This window comes from Gadus morhua, chromosome 11 (assembly GCF_902167405.1).
Source record: "Gadus morhua chromosome 11, gadMor3.0, whole genome shotgun sequence".
Taxonomy (NCBI): Eukaryota; Metazoa; Chordata; class Actinopteri; order Gadiformes; family Gadidae; genus Gadus; species Gadus morhua.
This window is the reverse complement of record NC_044058.1, coordinates 26,072,328-26,090,852: the sequence shown is the minus strand read 5'-3', so window position 1 is coordinate 26,090,852 and position 18,525 is coordinate 26,072,328. Positions and strand designations below refer to the sequence as shown.

Below are 18,525 nucleotides of genomic sequence, written 5' to 3'. Positions count from 1 at the left end.
AACGGGCGATCGCGTCAAATGACGCGTCAAATCACGTAGGAAGGTTCTTGAACATTCTAGACTATGAAACCTGCTTAAAACACTCAGTTTACTAGCTAAATTCGATTAAACAATTCAATACAATACAAATATGAAGTAAAAACAAGTGTTATCTAGCGATCCGTTATCTGCATTATGTTTCAAGAACCCTCCTACGTCATTTGACGCGATCGCCCGTTTCGCGGGCAAAACATTTGTCATTTGCCGCGATCGCCCGTTTCGCGGGCAAATTTTTTTATTGTTTAGATTAAACAATTAAATACAATATAAATATAAAGTAAAAACAAGTGTTATCGCTATCTATCATAATACAGATAGCGATCCGCTATCTGTATTATGTTATTTCGTCGTTTGGAAACATGTTTTCTGCATCGCGTCGTCTGTTGCCGGGCAGGTTGTCAGGATGTAAACAAACGATGACGTAGGCCGGTACAATTTTCGCCCCCGGTACAATTTTAACGTGACACCGCCTCGCTCTAGGTTCCAAGCGAGCTGAGCCCATGCTAAAAGGTGACGTCGGCAGACGGCCGGCCACTGATTGGCCAGAGAGTGTGACGAAGTCACGAGAGCGACATGGCAACCATGCTGGTAACAGCCATAGCAGCGCCGCAGCCAACATATTCAACTTCTTCAACTTCTTCAACATGAACACGAACATGAATACCATCGCATCGATGTCCTCCATTGTTGTTATGTGGGTTCTGTCCATGTGTGGGTTGCGTAGGTGTTGTTTGCGTCGCGTACAAAAATACGTCACGGCCCTTTCGCGCAGCCGACCCCGCCCACGTCCAGGAGGTACTATTTGCGGTGGAAAATGACCCGTGCTGCTACCGTGTCGTGTCGTGTCGAGTCGAGCTACATGTGCGGTGGAAAAGCGGCATAAGGCCCCTAAATTCTCAAACAAATACAATAATACATCTATAAGCTGTGAACTATGAAGTGTATAGCTATGATGGTAATCTTTAATTCTATAAACGGCAACATTTAAGACAAATATTTGGTTTCACTTACACACATATGGATGATATTGAAGCTATAATGCAGATTCAGATGAAAATTCGACATGTTTCAGAAGCTCTTGATGTAGTGCTTAATTTAGCGTTGGTCTATACTGCTGTGGTGAACTTGAGATGTGTTGAGATGTTCCGATTTAAGGAGGCTCCGTTCCTTGGAAAGGATTTGACCCCAGGTTCCTTGTTGCTAATGCTATGGACTGCATTTACATAGCGTTCATCCAAAAGCGCTTTACCCTTCTAAGCTAAAACCTAATCGACCACATGTTCAAAAACCTGTTTAATGTAAAGTTTGATCATGCTACATGAGCTGGTGACGTTGCCATCCAGGAGATCTCTGTGTGTGTGGTGATGGCTGGATATCCACTGACTACTCAACGTTCAACAGGTGTGCTGCCTCACTAGCCCCAGAGTCCAATCAGACACGGCCAGGTAAGGCTGCTTGAACCCGCCATCATCCACACACTTTTGTGACATTTTCACTTTTAAAAACGATTCACTGGTATTTTGTTCCCGATCTCCGTAGCGACCTGGAGATGATCCGATAGTTGTCCCTCGTCTCGGTGTATAAATGCTATCTGTTCTCTTCATGACGTATTGTATTTTCAGTATGAACGTGTGTATGTACAAGTGAGTGTTTTGTTTCACGTGTATTCAAATTGTGTTTATGAATGAATCTTCCCATGAAGTAAGTGTGCGCATTCCTTCATGTACACACACGAGCATGTCTGTGTACACAGCTCTCTCCCAGGATGGCGGGATGGGGGGGGTGTGTGTGTGTGGGGGGGGGGATAAATCAGTCTTTGTCCCCGTCGTTCTACGTACCGAGTGGGTTCTATGTACCGAGTGGGTTCTATGTACCGAGTGGGTTCTATGTACCGAGTGGGTTCTACGTACCGAGTGGGTTCTACGTGCCGAGTGGGTTCTACGAGCCGATTGGGTTCTACGAGCCGAGTGGGTTCTATGTATCAGGGTCAGTCCGCTGTGGACCCACCAATCAGAACCCTGGAAAGTGACGTTTGTTATCAGGATGATTCGGCCAGGCAACTGGAGTGGATGAACGTAGCAACGGTCGTCGAGGGGAGGAGCCGGCGTGCGGGTTCCTGGAGACCCGGCCTGTTGTGGCTAGACAGGTGTGGAGGCTGTCAGCCGGCCCCGGTCCCGGCCAGGTAGGCCCGCCTGTAATTAGCTCCCGCTCTGCGCGGCACGCGGAGGAGCGGGTGCTGCTGGGTGGCGCTGAAAGCTAATCCCGATTAGGGGTTAGACAGTAGAGAGAGGTCATTAAGGAGCAGGTAGGGGTTAGACAGTAGAGAGAGGTCATTAAGGAGCAGGTAGGGTTAGACAGTAGAGAGAGGTCATTAAGGAGCAGGTAGGGGTTAGACAGTAGAGAGAGGTCATTAAGGAGCAGGTAGGGGTTAGACAGTATAGAGACAGGTCATTTAGGAGCAGGTAGGGGTTAGACAGTAGAGAGAGGTCATTAAGGAGCAGGTAGGGGTTAGACAGTAGAGAGACAGGTCATTAAGGAGCAGGTAGGGGTTAGACAGTACAGAGACAGGTCATTAAGGAGCAGGTAGGGGTTAGAGAGTAAAGACTGTCGGTGTGTGTGTGTGTGTGTGTGCTGATACAGTGTGGTAAACTTCCTTTCCAGACTCTTTGATTTCAGCTTCTGTTGTCTCGGTGTGTGTGTGCGTGTGTGTGTGCGCGTGTGTGTGTTGTTTACATGGTTAAGCTGTTGAAGTCCTTGCACCAAGTTGTATCTTCTGCATCAGATGTTTAGTCGTATGTTTCCAACGCGGTCCGATGTCAGCATCATGCTCAGAGACGCTACAGACATCAGAAATGAACCGACCAAACAACGCACAAACCAAAAGCTGGTTGCTGTCTGCTTGTCTACGGTTCCTTTATGTTCTGATGCCATCTAAAGTTAACTACAGTCCTTTGTTATGGTACAGTTAACTTAAGTCCTATGTTATGGCAATTGTATCTATAGTCTCGTCCTGTCATGTTCTGATCATTATTTAGCATTACCTTACATTATTAAATTAAATTAAGACATTACATTATTCAATTATTAAGGCAAGGCAAGGCAAGGCAACTTTATTTATATAGCACTTTTCATACACAAGGCAGACTCAAAGTGCTTCACATATAAACATTGTCATACAATAAAAGAAAACATATGCAAAGAAATGAGTAAAATAGAAAGTGCAATGTATTTAAGAGAAAATTAAATTGAAAGTTAAAAAGGCTTTTTAGTAAGTAAAATTGAAAGTGCAATTTTTAAGATCAGATCAACAGTCTCTCTGGAACCCAAGTCGGGACTACAACCCGACCTAAAGGAACTTGGTCCTTTCTCTGGAACTCCAATCCAGATTCTAGGACTCTAACCCAGACAGAACTTGGAAACATCTCCCACGGAGCTCGGTCTCAGAATTCCACCCACACACAAACTCAGGACTCTAACCCTTATACAAATACAAACTCAGGACTCTAACCCTTATACAAACAAACTCAGGACTCTAACCCTTACACAAACAAATTCAGGACTCTAACCCTTATACAAACAAACTCAGGACTCTAACCCTTATACACCTCTGCTCAAAAAGAGTTAAACACAATTCTTCGTATATTCAGTGATTATTGGTCTCAAACCCTTATCCTTTCTCTCTGGTATCAGATCATGTATTTTTCTGGTAAAAATAGAAAATAAAGGGAAAGTTAAAAAGGAAAGTGCAATGTATTTAAGAAAGTGAGAAAATTAAATTGAAAGTTATTTAAGATCAGATCAACAGACTCTCTGGAACCCAAGTCGGGACCACAACCCGACCTTAAGGACAATCTATTACAATATTCTAGGACTCTAGCCCAGAACCAAAGGCAAACAACAAACAACCTCAGCAAATGTCATGTATTTTTCTGGTAAAAATAGAAAATAAAGGGAAAGTTAAAAAGGCATTTTAGTAAAATAAAGGTAAAGTATTTAAGATTTAGCAGAAAGCTAAAGCAAACATAAAAGTCTTCAATCTTGTTTTGAAGGTGCTCAGAGTTGGGGCAAGTCTTAAATCCTCAGGGAGTTTATTCCAGCTATTTGTTGCATAGTAACTAAATCCTGCTTTGTCCATGTTTCGTGTTTACTCTGGGGATAATTAACAGATTGGTCTCAGAAGATTAAGATAGAATGTTGTGCATTCCATGAAATCGTTATATCACATTATTAAATTATGACATAATGTTGCATGAGCTTTATTTATTTAGCAAATTCAAAGTCCTTTAGCCAAGCAGTTGCTTCTTGTTGCTCTCCACAAGCACACTGTGGGCTTGGGCTGCTGCCCCATTTGGGAAGGCTGGCCAAGCAGGGGCCTTGTCCGGTCCTGAATCTATTCAGTGTCGTCCCCTGCTTCCTTGGTAGCGTGATGCCAGGGGCCGGTAGGGCGGGTTCTGACACCAGATGTTTATTTGGGACGTCCTTGGACTCCCATTCCTTTTTCTGAACTGATTGGATGGTGAGATCAGCTGCTGGTGGGTTCTGCCTAATTGGTCGTCTAGATGGAAGTCGAGCAGGGGGTGGGTTGAAAATGTCCATGTGAACCCGAAGGGGGGGGGAGTCTTTGGTCTTTTGGAGCATCCTTTGAGTGCGGACTACTCGCCGGATGTGTGGAGTAGCTTTGTTGGCTAGGAGAGAGAGCCGGGGGAGTGGTGTTGAGCGGATTGTTCCTGTAATGGTCCTCATCGTTGAGTTCAGTTGGATGTCCACATGGTGTGTAGTATGGGATGACCTGGTCCAAACAGGGGCACAGTATTCAGCTGCAGAACATGCCAGGGCTAGGGCTGGAGTACGCAGAGTGGGGGCTGCTGCCCCCCACTTTGAGCCAGCAAGCTTGCTGAGGAGATGGTTCCTGGACTTCACCTTATGCCGCGTTTCAACTGCAGGGTGCGGTACGGTTCGGTTCGCCTCAGTCCGGTAGGGAGGGGGCGGTATAGCCCAGCTCAGTTCCGCGGTCGCGTTTCCACCGCCGACAGTACCCTTTATGGTAGGCCGGATGTCGATCGCCGCGGCAGCTACGTAAACATCGTATGCAGGAATAATGCAGAGGAACGTCTCCACCTCCTTGTTCGCCCAAGCAAGCGTTTTACGCGACATGTTCATTGTAAAGAATAATACCTTCGAGGCTACAGTTTTTGTTTTTCATCCCCACGTCGCCCGGAAGTGACGATTCTGTCGACCAATCAACGGAGGGGGTGTGTAGCTCGAAAATTCCAAAATGTGTAGCTTCTCTCAGTTTACGTCTCAGTGTTTCCCCTAGAATTTTTTTTAGGCCCGGTGGTAAGAGCTGATAGTGTGATTTGTTATACATTTTTCACGGGATGCTAGAGTATTTGTTGGTTATTTCCATGTAAAACACTTGCTTAGCCATCACAAGTTGATAATGATTCAATAAACACGTTATTAACAATAAACTAATATATTTTACAATACAATTGTTGGTGGTGCTGTCACACTAAATTTGTACCGGCAGCCAAATTTGTACCGGGCGCGTCATCCATATGTAATCCATTCCAAACCTGCCTGCAACAGATGATCGCGTCGTCCGTTGCCGGGCAGGTTTCAAAAAACATTCGCGCTCATGTTGCCAAAGACGAAATAACATAGTACAGTTAACGGATCGCTAGATAACACTTGTTTTTACTTTATATTTGTATTGTATTTCATTTTTTAAATCAAATTTAGCTAGTAAACTGAGTGTTTAAAGCAGGTCAAGGACGAAATAGCACAATACAGATAACGGATCGCTAGATAGAAGGTTTGCGAATGTTCGTGAACCTTTCACGTCATTCGAAAGGTTCTAATCATCTGATCATCTGTTGCCGGGCAGGTTTGGAATGGATTACGTATTGATGACGCGCCCGGTACAAATTTGGCAGCCGGTACAAAATTAGTGTGACAGTGCCATGCTAATGATGATATAACTTAATGCTGTCAGATTGTCCGTTATGATGGGGCATAATCTGCGCACGCGCGACACCGCATTTATTTATTATTATTAATTTTTTTCAATTTTTTTTTTCTTTTTTTTTTTCTTTTTGACGCAGCGCCCCCTGGCGGGGGCGCTGCGTCTAGTTGAAGCGCATGGCCACATGGCCCTCTGATGGTGATGAAGAATTGTTGCTCGAGCATGCCAAGCTTCTTCTTGAAGCCCCTCAGTTGCTCCATGCTGATGTTGTTTCCCCCGCACACCACCACCACCACCGGGCCCAGAGCCTGCTTCAGCTTTCCCTCCCCTTGCAGCCTCTCGATGATCCCACAGTACACAGCCGCCAGGGTAGCACCGCAGGCCGGCTCCACCAGGATCTTCTCATCATCTAGAGAGAGAGAGAGAGAGAGAGAGAGAGAGAGAGAGAGACTCTGGTATTTTTGCAAACTTTGTGAAAATACTTACTTTGAATGACTGGATGTGATTGAGCAGACACACGGTCCAAATCAGCTGCTTTTCATGGTGTCTGTTTTTTAGAGGTTTGAAATCCAGCTTGTAGAACTCACCGAGGAAGCGCTCCACGGCCCTGACGGCGTCCTGGTCCGTGACCACCTCGGAGAACACGGGGTGCTCGCCGCTCAGCTTCAGGGACTGCGCCGACACCGTGGCCAGGCCCAGCGTGGTGGCGATGCTGCAGAGAGGGGCGAGAGACTCGCTCACTCCGGTTCCTCCGCAACACAGGCGACAACAGTCGACGGAGACGGACAGATAGACGGACAGAGAGAGGGACAGGGAGACGGACAGGGAGACGGACAGGGAGACGGATAGGGAGAGGGACAGAGAGACGGACAGAGAGAGGGACAGGGAGACGGACAGGGAGACAGACAGAGAGACGGACAGGGAGACGGCGTCGGGGCCTACCTGGTGATCTCGGGCAGGGTGACCAGCCGGCCCGCCTTCACGGCCGCGTTGAAGCTGTGCGCGCCGTGCGTTTCCATGGCGACCACGGGCACGTCGGCCCAGCCGGCGTGACGCAGGCCCTCCACCACGCCGTTCATGAGGCCGCCGCCCCCCACCGACAGCACGACCGCCCCGGGCTTCTCCTTCAGGTCCTCCTCCAGCTCTCTGACCAGTGAGCTGTGTCCCTCCCTGAGCGCACACACACACACACACACCCCCCAAAACACGATCAGTACCCCAGCAGCTCCAGGTTCAGCCGACGTTCACACTGTTTTGTTTGTGTCAATTTAGCTCGGAGCTCAGTTTTAATATTCAAAGCTACTTTCATCACCATTCGGATAAAACAAGGGCTCTTATCTAGTGGAACGGCCCTGTTTATCTGGTCGTAGCGGTCAAACCGGGACATGGGAGTACAGCCCAGAGTCCGCATGGTGGACGACAATGGTGAGATACGAGATGGGATTCCTGGAAGACTCAGAGAGAGCTTTGAGAAGGATTCCTCACCAGATGAGAGGGTCGTCAAACGGGGAGATGAACACCGAGCCAGGGTTGTTGGCCACCAGCTCTTCTCCGTACGAGATGCTTTCGTTCAGTGCCTGGAGAAGACACGGACACAAAGACACAGTTAGCTATGTTTGGTTGTCAATGTGTGTGAACATGAGAGAGAGAGAGAGAGAGAGAGAGAGAGAGAGAGAGAGAGAGAGAGAGAGAGAGAGAGAGAGAGAGAGAGAGAGAGAGAGAGAGAGAGAGAGAGAGAGAGAGAGAGAGAGAGAGAGAGAGAGAGAGAGAGAGAGAGAGAGAGAGTATAGTTATAGTAGAATATAATTTTCAAACACCCTGTTTGAAAATACACACTGTGGCTGACTGACTGACTTATGCGATCGACCTGCTGACCTTGCCGTGGATGATGACGTCAGCGCCCTCGTCTTTGAGTCTCTGTACCGTGGACGGGGGGGTCACGCTGGGGACCACGATGGTTGCTGGGATGCTCAGATGGCGGGCCGAGTAGGCCGCGGCCATGCCTGCGTTACCCCCTTCATAAACACACACACACACCATCACTTAAACCCCACGCGTTCAAACAAACCACTGAGGTCGATCGTGATATGACGTAGGGACACTCACCTGAACAGCAGACGAAGCGCTTACAGCCTCGCTCAGACCACTGCAAGACAACAGAATACGTTACACACATAACCCTCACACACACACACACAGAGGCATACACACACACACACACACACACACACACACACACTGTTTCCTTATTTGTTTTATGCTAATCTTGTTTACGTCAGTGTGTGAATGCACTGTGTTGAAGAATAACACATTTTAGGAGACTTTCTGACCTTGCAAAGTATTTGATTACATTTAAATGGATCAATGATCATGGCGAGATACAGGCAGTCATTTACCATGCATATATTCAATCAACACAGTCTCACTCCCTACTCGTCAAATGTGTGACGCATGGCCAAGGATCCCTGGCGTCAATTTCCGACGAAAAATGGGTACCTTTTTCGTCGTTTTTCAACGCGGGGTCCGTCAGTTAGACATTCATGTTAATCCCTCACCGTCGGATATAGACGAAAGGAAATCGATGTTTATCAACGGTGATGCCGTAGCTATTGTCTATCGATTTGTTTGACAGATTCACCATTAAACGTGTTTCTAATAGCATTTCTAGCGAGAAATGTACTTTTTCCTTGAATAATCTTCAGTCAGTGATTGTGTCTGATCTTTAGTTTTATAGTTATTAGGAAGACTTTATCGGCTCGCTCGCATGTTTCAACGACGTCAGGTTGCTAGGGACGCTGCTTTCGCTAAACTAGCATCTCACGCGTTTCCTGCGTTTGTGTTATTAAACCGTTACTTTATGTAACTTTTAATGATATTGTAATAACCACAGGCAAGGTAGTGAGCGAAGTAAGCTTGATAGCAGGTTTATTGGATTCCACAATCGGACAGGCAGGCACAGCTCCACTGGAAAACTACAACAACCAAAACTCCCGCCCGGAAGCGAAAAAAAAATTTGCAGGGTGGTAGCGGGAAGCTTGTGAATATTCATGAGGGAACTAATCCCTGATTGGCTGGGACTTGATGGCTGGGACTTGGCTCGCTGGGACTTTGTCAGAGGGCTTGCGTGAAAATCACGAACGCAAATGAATTAAACGTTGTTATAAATCAACACGAATAATGTGACACATGATACCCACCTACTACACGGCAACTCTATAGCTACCTTTCTGTAAGTACAAACGTTAGCTCACTCGTCTAAAAGCCCCTGTGAAACTGTTATGTGTCACGGGGGCTACTGTAGTAAATCCTTTTTGTATTTATTATATTTTATAACGTTATGTATAGCGCATCGGCAAATGAATTAAACGTTGTTATAAATTAACACGAATCATTTTAGCAATAATGTGACACATGATACCCACCTACTATACGGCAACTCTATAGCTACCTTTCTGTAAGTACAAACGTTAGCTCACTCAAGCCTCTGTGAAACTGTTACCCTGCGTTCACACCAAAAGATGCATTTGCTGCCCGAACGCGTTGACGCCTGAGTTTTGCGGCGCGTCAAATCAAGTTTTGCGGCGCGTCAAAGTTTTGCGGCGCGTCAAAAGTTGAAATATTTCAACTCGAGCAGCATTTGACGCGCCGCAAAATACGTGAACGCGCCCTTCGCCCGTGCCCGGCAGCGGGCACGGGCATGCCGCGCCGCAAATCAGATTTTGACGCGCCGCAAATCAAGTTTTGCTGCCCGTTTTCTCTGCAGCAAATGCTGCGGCAGCAAAGCAGCAACGCGTCTCTACATTCACTTTGAATGGGATCTTGACGCGCGTCAACTTTTTGCATCTTTTGGTGTGAACGCAGGGTTATGTGTCACAGCCTGGGCTACTGTAGTAAATCATTTTTTTATTTATTATATTTTATAACGTTATGTATAGCGCATCGCAGTGCTTTCGGCAGCTGGTGATTGTTTCCAAGTTTTTTTTTTTTCTAATTGTTGTCCATCCATGTCTTGATATTTCCATTAAGATTCCATTCTGTTCTGTTTCTAGAAGTAGTGAGCATAATGCCAGGATTTATTAAAGCTTGCAACATTTGCCAGACCCATGTCAACTTTGAGGAGATGGAGCTGCTGGAGGTTAGGTGTAGATGGATAAGAATAAACCGTATGATTTCTGATATTTGTTCATAATGGTTCTGCCACACCCCACAACCAATTACATTATAGAAAGAAGGGCCATAAAATCTGTAGGCCTATCCATCGAATATTTTCGCGTAGGGCTAAATTAATTTTAATATAGATTTTCACCTATCAATCCACCTACTACACGGCAACTCTGTGGCTGTGTCCCAATTCATAGGACGCATCCTTAGTAGACCGCGTCCTTCGAAGGATGCGGCCTTCGTAGACCGCGAAGGACACTCCGAAGGCCGAAGAAATGGGACGGTCTAGCCTACGGAGCATTTCTGGTTTACGTAACAAACCGTTACCGCCCTTTCAATTGCGTGACCACGCGCTGCTCCTGTCACCTAGCAACCCTGACAGCTGAACTGACCTGTTATGCCGCTTTTCCACTGCATGGTACCAGCTCGACACGACTCGACTCAGCTCGCCTTTTTTGCGTTTCCACCGCGAAAACATGGTATTTGGTACCTGAAGTGGCTGCTTTTTCTAGTACCGCCTCGCTCTAGGTTCCAAGCGGCTGAGCCGATGCTAAAAGGTGACGTCGGCAGACGGCCGGCCACTGATTGGCCAGAGTGTGACGAAGTCACGAGAGCGACATGGCAACCATGCTGGTAACAGCCATAGCAGCGCCGCAGCCAACATATTCCACTTCTTCAACATGCCAGCTAATAATACGAACACGAATACCATCGCATCGATGTTCTCCATTGTTGTTATGTGGGTTCTGTCCATGTGTGGGTTACGTAGGTGCTGTTTGCGTCGCGTACAAAAATACGTCACGGCCCTTTCGCGCAGACGACCCCGCCCACGTCCCGGAGGTACTATTTGCGGTGGAAAAGGACCCGCGCTGCTACCGTGTCGAGTCGTGTCGTGTCGAGTCGAGCTACATGTGCGGTGGAAAAGCGGCATTAGTAAACAGAAGTTAAACCGGACTGCCCGAAAAAAAGAAACCAACAAAAATTATTATTGATCATTATGTTTTTGTATATAGTAGTTTTATAATAATTGTTGTAAATAGTCACGTTTTATTGTTGTATATGTTTTATAAGTTATATACGAATACATTAGTCAATACAAAAAAGTTAGTAAGGGTTTTAATAAATAGTTAATCAAAAAAGTTAGTTAAATAGTTAGTTAAATAAGTAAGTTTCAATTAATATGTAAATAATAATAAACAATGTGTTAAATATAACAGAACATAAGTTATTTGTCCACCAAACGCTCCAAAATTTAGAAAAACCTATCCATTCTTTCCCTGCTTTCCTGGGCTCTTCTCTCCTCTGCCTCACTTTGTAGCCTCATGTCCTCTTTTATTAACTGGAACATTGACATTTTACATTTACATTTAGGGCATTTAGCAGACGCTTTTATCCAAAGCGACTTACAATAAGTACATTTGTCATAAGAAGTGCATCAATATATCGCTGTCGGTACAGAAAGGATGTTCATAGAACCAAGTGCAAGTACCACAATCGCTAGGCTAACCCATTCCCCGTGTTACAGCCATGATAGCAGCTACTGCAGTTGCTACACAGTTAATAATAAGTAAGTACTATAATACAATATAAGTACTATAATACAATACAACACAGGGTACAATGGTTGCCAGAAGGGGGAGGGTGGCTATGCAGTCGAGGTGGACTCTGAACAGGTGAATCTTGAGTCCTTTTCGGAAGATAGTGAGCGACTCTGGAACATGTCTTCCTCTCTGTCCCTCTTTCTGGACCTTGGCCCTCGCTGTCTTTCCTCCTCCTGATCTTGTCCTCAACCTCCTGATCCACCACTGCTGTACTTGCTGTACTTGGCCCTGGTGTGTTCTCAGGGATGAAGGCAATAAGGACAGGGGGGTTGGTGGAATGCATATGTCACAATACCTTATCCAAGGGGACAAACCACGGCCAAGTGGCAGCAGTGGGTTTCCCACCTACCCCCTCTCCTGACCCTGGATACTTGCAATCCTAAGGCAGAGGAAATCAATCATGGCAGTTAACAACAAGAGCAGTATCAAAACAAATTTCAGCAAAAGTTTTTCTTTGCCTGCGGGGGAGACACCTTCCCCTGCAGGCCTATTTTCTCCAGAATTGTCCTAAACAGTAAACACTAGGGCTGTAACGATACACAAACTCACGATTCGGTTTGTATCACGATTTTTGACCCACGGTTCGATACATCCCACAATTTTTTGAAATTTAAAAAGCATTTTATTTAAACAACACTTATATACCAATTAACTTAATGTAACATTTAATAACAAATAATTTGTAACACTGAACAGATTTGAACAGAAAGAATACTATTAAAGTATAGCTAAATGAATAAAGAAATAACCAAAGATTGCAGTGGGAGGATGCTTTTTTCAACTGTTTGGTCAAATACTCTTATTAGGCTATGTAGCTTAAATAATGACATAATCAGGCCGTATAGAATGCAACATGTTTAATAGACTAACTTTCAATAGATGGAGAAAAACCTGAACGTCATGAACGTCGCAATAACGAGGCGTTACGAGTAGCATATGTGTGTGCGCGAGAATGGCAGTGTGCGTATGTGTGTGTGAGTGACGTCAGCGAGTGAGTGGACGAGCGAGGAGAGCGAGCGGTAGCGTGTGTGTCTAGTGAAGAAGGGAACGAGTCCGGTAGAATAAAGTACCCATCCTGTCAATAATCGGTGGCCGCTTCATTCCGACCTATAAGCAGACAAACTGCCAGTCAAATCACACAAAACACTAGAGACAGGATCACACAGGCCCCCCCTGGATAAATGTCGTTCATATCGCATATGAGGACTTCGACGGCTGTGGAGAAATGCGATTCTCCGTAGCCACGGAGGATTGCAGTCGCATACTTACGGCATCGATAGGAGGGGGCGCTGTCAGCAGACTATTATTTAGACAAATTATTAGCAAATTTCAATCGGACAATTTGACCGCAGAGTTAGAAAGGGCGTATCGCGCTTCTGCCTTCTCACACCGCGAGACAGGATCGTGGCTTTGAGTATCGCGATTTTCAGTATGATACGCGTATCGTTACAGCCCTAGTAAACACAGAGACATTATTAATCAGAGAAAACAAGAGACACATTTATCAATCATGTTAATAGCCCATGTTAACAATAGGCCATTTATAATATATATATTTGAGGTTACATTTAAATTAGCCCTCATCCTATATGAAGCCCATAATAATAAGACAACCAGTAGAAGTCAAAACACCCTTTTTCTTTGTGTGTTTTTCTAGTGCGGTCTAGTACTGATGCGAGCTGTGACTTTTTTTTGTCTTTCTTTCTTTAATAACCCAAAATAGGACATCGTAGTAAACGATTTCTGGGGATGTTGTATCGGTCCTGCTGTTTAATGAGGGCTAATTTAACTAACCTTTACAAGATGGTCAAATGAAGATATATAAATGGCCTATAATAATTTTTATAAACTAACTTACGATATAAATAAACGATTGTTTCTTTACCCCCAAGCCACACTTGCTGAGTATTTCACCCCGGTGAACAGCTCATCATTCTCCCCCCTCAATAGAATAAATCGAGCAGTATGCTGCTGGCCCCCTAAACCAAAACCAAATGTTAGAATTAGTTTTGCTTTACACTACCAAACCAAAGCAGCTTAAATAGCAAAATAACCAAGTTAACTGTGTAATCAATCCCAACGTCTGTAACGTTACGGTCTGAAAACCAGGGTCCACAACCTGTGTTAGCGTTGGTCCATTTATCTAACCTTACAGAATAGCAAATTATCTATATCATCGCCACAATTTCGGTAAATATAACCATTTTAACCTCTTAAATTTGAAACTATAGGGCTTAACGGGTGTTCTTAGTTAACGTTACAGCGTCACTAACTGTAACGTTACCTTACTTATATTGCCTATTACTTCAATGAAAAAAGTTTTAAGGGCCCTTGTATTTTTAACATTTGTATCGTTAAATACTCGAGTGACTAGAAACCCAATACTTACATTTAAATGCAGACCTTAAATCGCCATTCTCCGCCATCTCCATTGATTGAATGCGCAATGAATCTTGGGAGGGATACGTTGGGCCGTGAAGGATACAGCCGATGCATCCTTCAAATCCGGGAAAAGAAGGCTGCATTCGTAGTCCGCATTTGAAGGACCCTTGGAATTGGGACAGCACTTGGCGCGACGCTGTGACGCAACCGGCGTCGACGCATCCTTCGAATGCAGCCTTCGAAGGATGCGTCCTAGGAATTGGGACACTGTGTTGATTCAATGAGACAATGGGTGTATGCGTGCTATTGGGAAAGGTTCACATCGCGGTCAGTGACAAGAAAACAAGGATGAGGGGGAGGGATCCTCAGGAGGAGGTAAGGTTTCTGTGGCTGAGTGGGAGACACCAGGGTTGTAAATACACTCTACTTTGCATAATAAAGAAGTCTTTAGATTGGCCTGGCCTCAGTATCAGACTTTGTGGCTACAATGGCAATGCAAATGCAAAAACTACCTCAACACCATTCCATTAGAGAAAAAGGGAGACATCTCTAGGTCCGAGGAGAATATATACAAATGCTTTTTGAATTTACTAGTAATAACAAAAACAAGGAGTTTGTGTTGGATTTTATTCAACACAAATTGAATAAAATCCCATATTAATGTGGAGACACAACACACTGTCTCACTTCCTTGTTGCGACACTATTAATCCAGAACAATGAGGTCATCAGGTTTCCACTCAGTGACTCACTGTTTTACACAGGTGGCCGATGCCCCTGATCTTGAAGGAGCCGGTTGGCTGGGAGGATTCCAGCTTGATGTAGACGGAGGTCCCCGCCACCTTGGTCAGGGCCAGGCTCTCTCTCAGGGGGGTGGCAACGTGGAGTGGTCCCTGCTTCTTCATGTTACTGTGGGCTAAACCCATGAAATCTGAAGGCTCCGCCACTGTGTACAGAGAAGGATTGTGTTTTCTTCAGTCAAGTGTGGAGTGTTTCGTCAAGTGTTTTGTTTTTTTGTAAAGTGACTCACTTTAAGTCCCTTTAAGGAACATGTAGTGATTTGAATATAGAGAACTGAGCTTACTGAGAAGTTATCAATGTGTATGGTTTAGTATGAAACCAGATCATTTAAATCAGCTTACTTTTTTCCAGTGGGTGAGTAGAATCCTTTGACAGTGTGATAACACGACTGTTTTCTTTGAGCCTCAGGAGAGCCTATATAGCATCGATTGTGGGCTCGGCAGGGGGTGCCCCTCTTATGGACCAATCGTGGTGAAGGAACTACTTTTCGACAAAGCCACGCCCACATGCTATTCGGATGAGACAGGTGCAGGAAAAACGCATAAGGCCTAAAAAAAATTTTTGGTTGGTTCCGGTTTCCGACCGACCCTGTCAATTTATGTGCGACCCAAATTATTTTATGAGCTTTATAAAAAAATAAAATAAAAAAAATATATATTTTTTTTTGATGCAAACTATAATTACGTTTTGTTACAGCACCTCTTTATTCTGTACAAGGATGAGCGAATTTTCTCGTTTTTAAATGAAAACAACCTACCTATCATTCGCTGCCGCTGGAAAAAATAAAATAAAAAAATAAAATAAATTCCATGACCTCAACTGACAACCAACAGGAACCAAACTTTTTTTTTTTTTAGGCCTAATACTAGTGAGAACTAAGTTCATTAAAGAGGATTTCATATTGATTGTTTGGCCGTTATGGGGTATGTTACCACAGGTTTATTTGAATAGAAGAGGACCAGATCAGAGCATTTATATTGTAGCCTGTTTAATGCGTCATTCTTAGCTGCTGAAGAATGACGAGTCATGCAAAATTGCATCACATTGCAATCTTAACTTATTTTCATAATAATCAAGAGTCTACTATGATATTGATTAAAAACGTCCCGTAAGCCATACGTTTTTCCAATTACTTTACCATGTTAAATAAAACAACACCCGAAAGCTGAATTTCAATGTCAGATAAGCTTTTCGATGTTATTGTAAGCTATGGGAGCGGTGTGTTTACTGGTGGTTTAACCCCCGGGGGCATGTTACAGTGTGTTCCCTGCACTCACTTACCCTTCAAACGCAGACACAGCGTTCATTACCAAAAGAGTCGCTGCTATTTTCACTCCCCTCCCGACTACCAAAAGGGGGGCCCTTCTGGCCACGGCCCGGGCCCAGGCAGGCACTCTTAAGGGCAACAAGCAGCATGTCACCGGGTCGCCTCAAACCTGATTCATCCAGATCAGGACGGAGAGGGAGAAAGAACGTAAGAATTACCATCAGTGTCGTCATCCAAATGATCCAAGGCTGATTAAAGACAAAGGGTTTGTAGAAGCAGATTAGCATGAATAGATTGTAATCTGATGGTAATCTTCCATCAACTGAATTGATGGAAGGTCCATCATTTAGACTTGGGTAAACCCAAATGTTTTGCAGAATAATAGGCATAATAGGAATGCAAGAGTAAACAAAACCCAAACCTAACCCCAACCCTAACCCTACCAGATAAATGGTTTATTTTATTGTTCCATTTCTCATTTAATCTCATTCGGATCCGTCCACTGCCATATGCGTGGATTTGACTGAATTATACCCTACTGCGGTCAGTGAGACACAGTTTATACTGCAGTTTATATAGTCCGGATGCATCCACCCAAAACCCTTTATTACACAATTCCATTATAATTAAGCAACCATGGATTTGTTTTTTTCAGTTATGAAGTAATATCAAGTTTTCCCCTACCTATTATGTCCCATTAGATTTTCTGACACACATTTATTACAAATATCTTATGTCCACACAGACACGTACACACACGTACACACACACACACACACACACACACACACACACACACACACACACACACACACACACACACACACACACACACACACACACATGGCTGCCACTGGCCCTGATTCCCTATTCCTCTGCTGTATTGCAGTGGTTCTCAAACTTTTCACCTGGCGATCCCCCAAAATTCCCTTGTGAGGCCTTTTCATTTATTTATTTTTTTAAAAACCCGTCCTGTTCATCGCATGTTCCCACAATTGTACAAACTGAAAGGAAAATAATCAAATAAGAAACAATTCCATCAAAGGAAAAATGACAAGATGCCTATTTTATTTTTAACAAGAACTGAAACATGACGGAACAGTGCATCCGCAGATAGATCTAGGCCTGAACAAGACGCATGAACGATAAACCTCCTCCTCCTCAAAAAAAAATCCAATTCAAGCCAAGAACATGCATCAGATCTAAATGAACTGAGAGTATTTTCGTTTGTATTATTTAATTTTTTTACACCAATGTGAAGGATGGGCCTACTTTTTCGAACATAGAAAGTTCATTCTTGGGCTGATGCCGCACACGGCGTCACGGAGATTATCCTCCACGCTGCTCAGCCGACATCTGTACTTGTTTTTCAAGTAGGCCTAGGCATACGCCAGGGACGAGAATGTCTTTTCGCACATATATGTCGATACAAAGGGTTTAAGAATGTCCATAGAGGCCGCAGACAATGCGGGGTATCCAAAATTCCTCCCCCCGAAATGTGGCTAATAGCCCAATATTTTTGTCCCGTATTATTATCAGCCCCCCAGGAGCAGTGCATACCTCCGCAATCCACCAGCGCTGCGCAGCGGCCAAGCTGGTATTGCAGCTGTTTAAGCGGGCTGTGGACGGGTCCCTCGATTCAAGGGGCCCACAAGTAGATATCTCCGTTCACTCCAACACAAGTGGGGAACAGGAACGTGTCTCTGCAAAAAAAGTCTGGATATCAATCAAAGGCTCATAATTATCTTTATACCATGTACTAATAAAATGTAAGTTTTCTTTTTTCAAAACGCCTCAAGCAATTTATTAGCCGTTTTATTTATTTATTTTTTGCATGAGGAGGGGTGGGCAGCTGAAAGGAGTCGTAGTGAAACAAATGTTGTTTTGGCCCGGCATCCGAGGAGGCTCAGTGCACGGCGCCATTAACTTCTCGTGTCTGTGAGGTTTTTCCTTTTACTTAACATGAAGGAATTTTTTAATCCACTGTCCTTTCTTTAATACGTCCATGATTATTATCAAGCGAGAATTGTTTTGAGTTTGCGTAGTGGGAGCGACGCGATACATTGTTTCTGTCGGATCTGCACGGTCTGCGAAAGCCTGTCTGTGAGGAATAAAGGACAGGTTTAGGCCTAGACTAGAGCCCTAGAGTTTTAATGTAGACTTTATTTTTTGTTGCGTGGTTTCTGAATTAAAAAGAAATAATAATAAAAAAGAAAAATTAAATCATCTCGCGCCTGGACATTTTTAACGACTCCCCGAAAACCTTTCGGGGTCGCGACCTCCACTTTGAGAACCACTGTTGGAGTGGAC

The 18,525-nt window shown here is 44.5% G+C and overlaps 1 protein-coding gene across 5 annotated transcripts; it reads right to left on the bottom strand.

Annotated features, from left to right (window-relative positions):
• Window positions 1-6,014: 6,014 nt before the first annotated feature.
• On the bottom strand, window positions 6,015-16,721 carry LOC115553406 (L-serine dehydratase/L-threonine deaminase). Of its 5 annotated transcripts, none has more exons than XM_030369602.1 (11): window positions 16,659-16,721; window positions 16,230-16,384; window positions 15,290-15,457; window positions 14,900-15,063; window positions 12,062-12,145; window positions 8,111-8,150; window positions 7,880-8,019; window positions 7,490-7,581; window positions 6,947-7,174; window positions 6,592-6,716; window positions 6,019-6,413 (listed from the first exon to the last, which is right to left on the bottom strand). In XM_030369602.1, exons 4-11 carry the CDS (start codon window positions 15,050-15,052, stop codon window positions 6,082-6,084), a joined length of 1,194 nt encoding a protein of 397 aa, XP_030225462.1. In that variant the 5' UTR covers window positions 15,053-15,063; window positions 15,290-15,457; window positions 16,230-16,384; window positions 16,659-16,721; the 3' UTR covers window positions 6,019-6,081. The 5 variants fall into 5 exon arrangements, with proteins under 5 accessions (XP_030225466.1, XP_030225462.1, XP_030225461.1 ...); XM_030369604.1 differs by lacking the exon at window positions 16,659-16,721 and having other exon boundaries at window positions 6,068-6,146; window positions 6,181-6,413; window positions 14,900-15,093; window positions 16,230-16,359; XM_030369601.1 differs by lacking the exon at window positions 16,659-16,721 and having other exon boundaries at window positions 6,020-6,413; window positions 14,900-15,093; window positions 16,230-16,364.
• Between the last annotated feature and the right edge of the window lie 1,804 nt (window positions 16,722-18,525).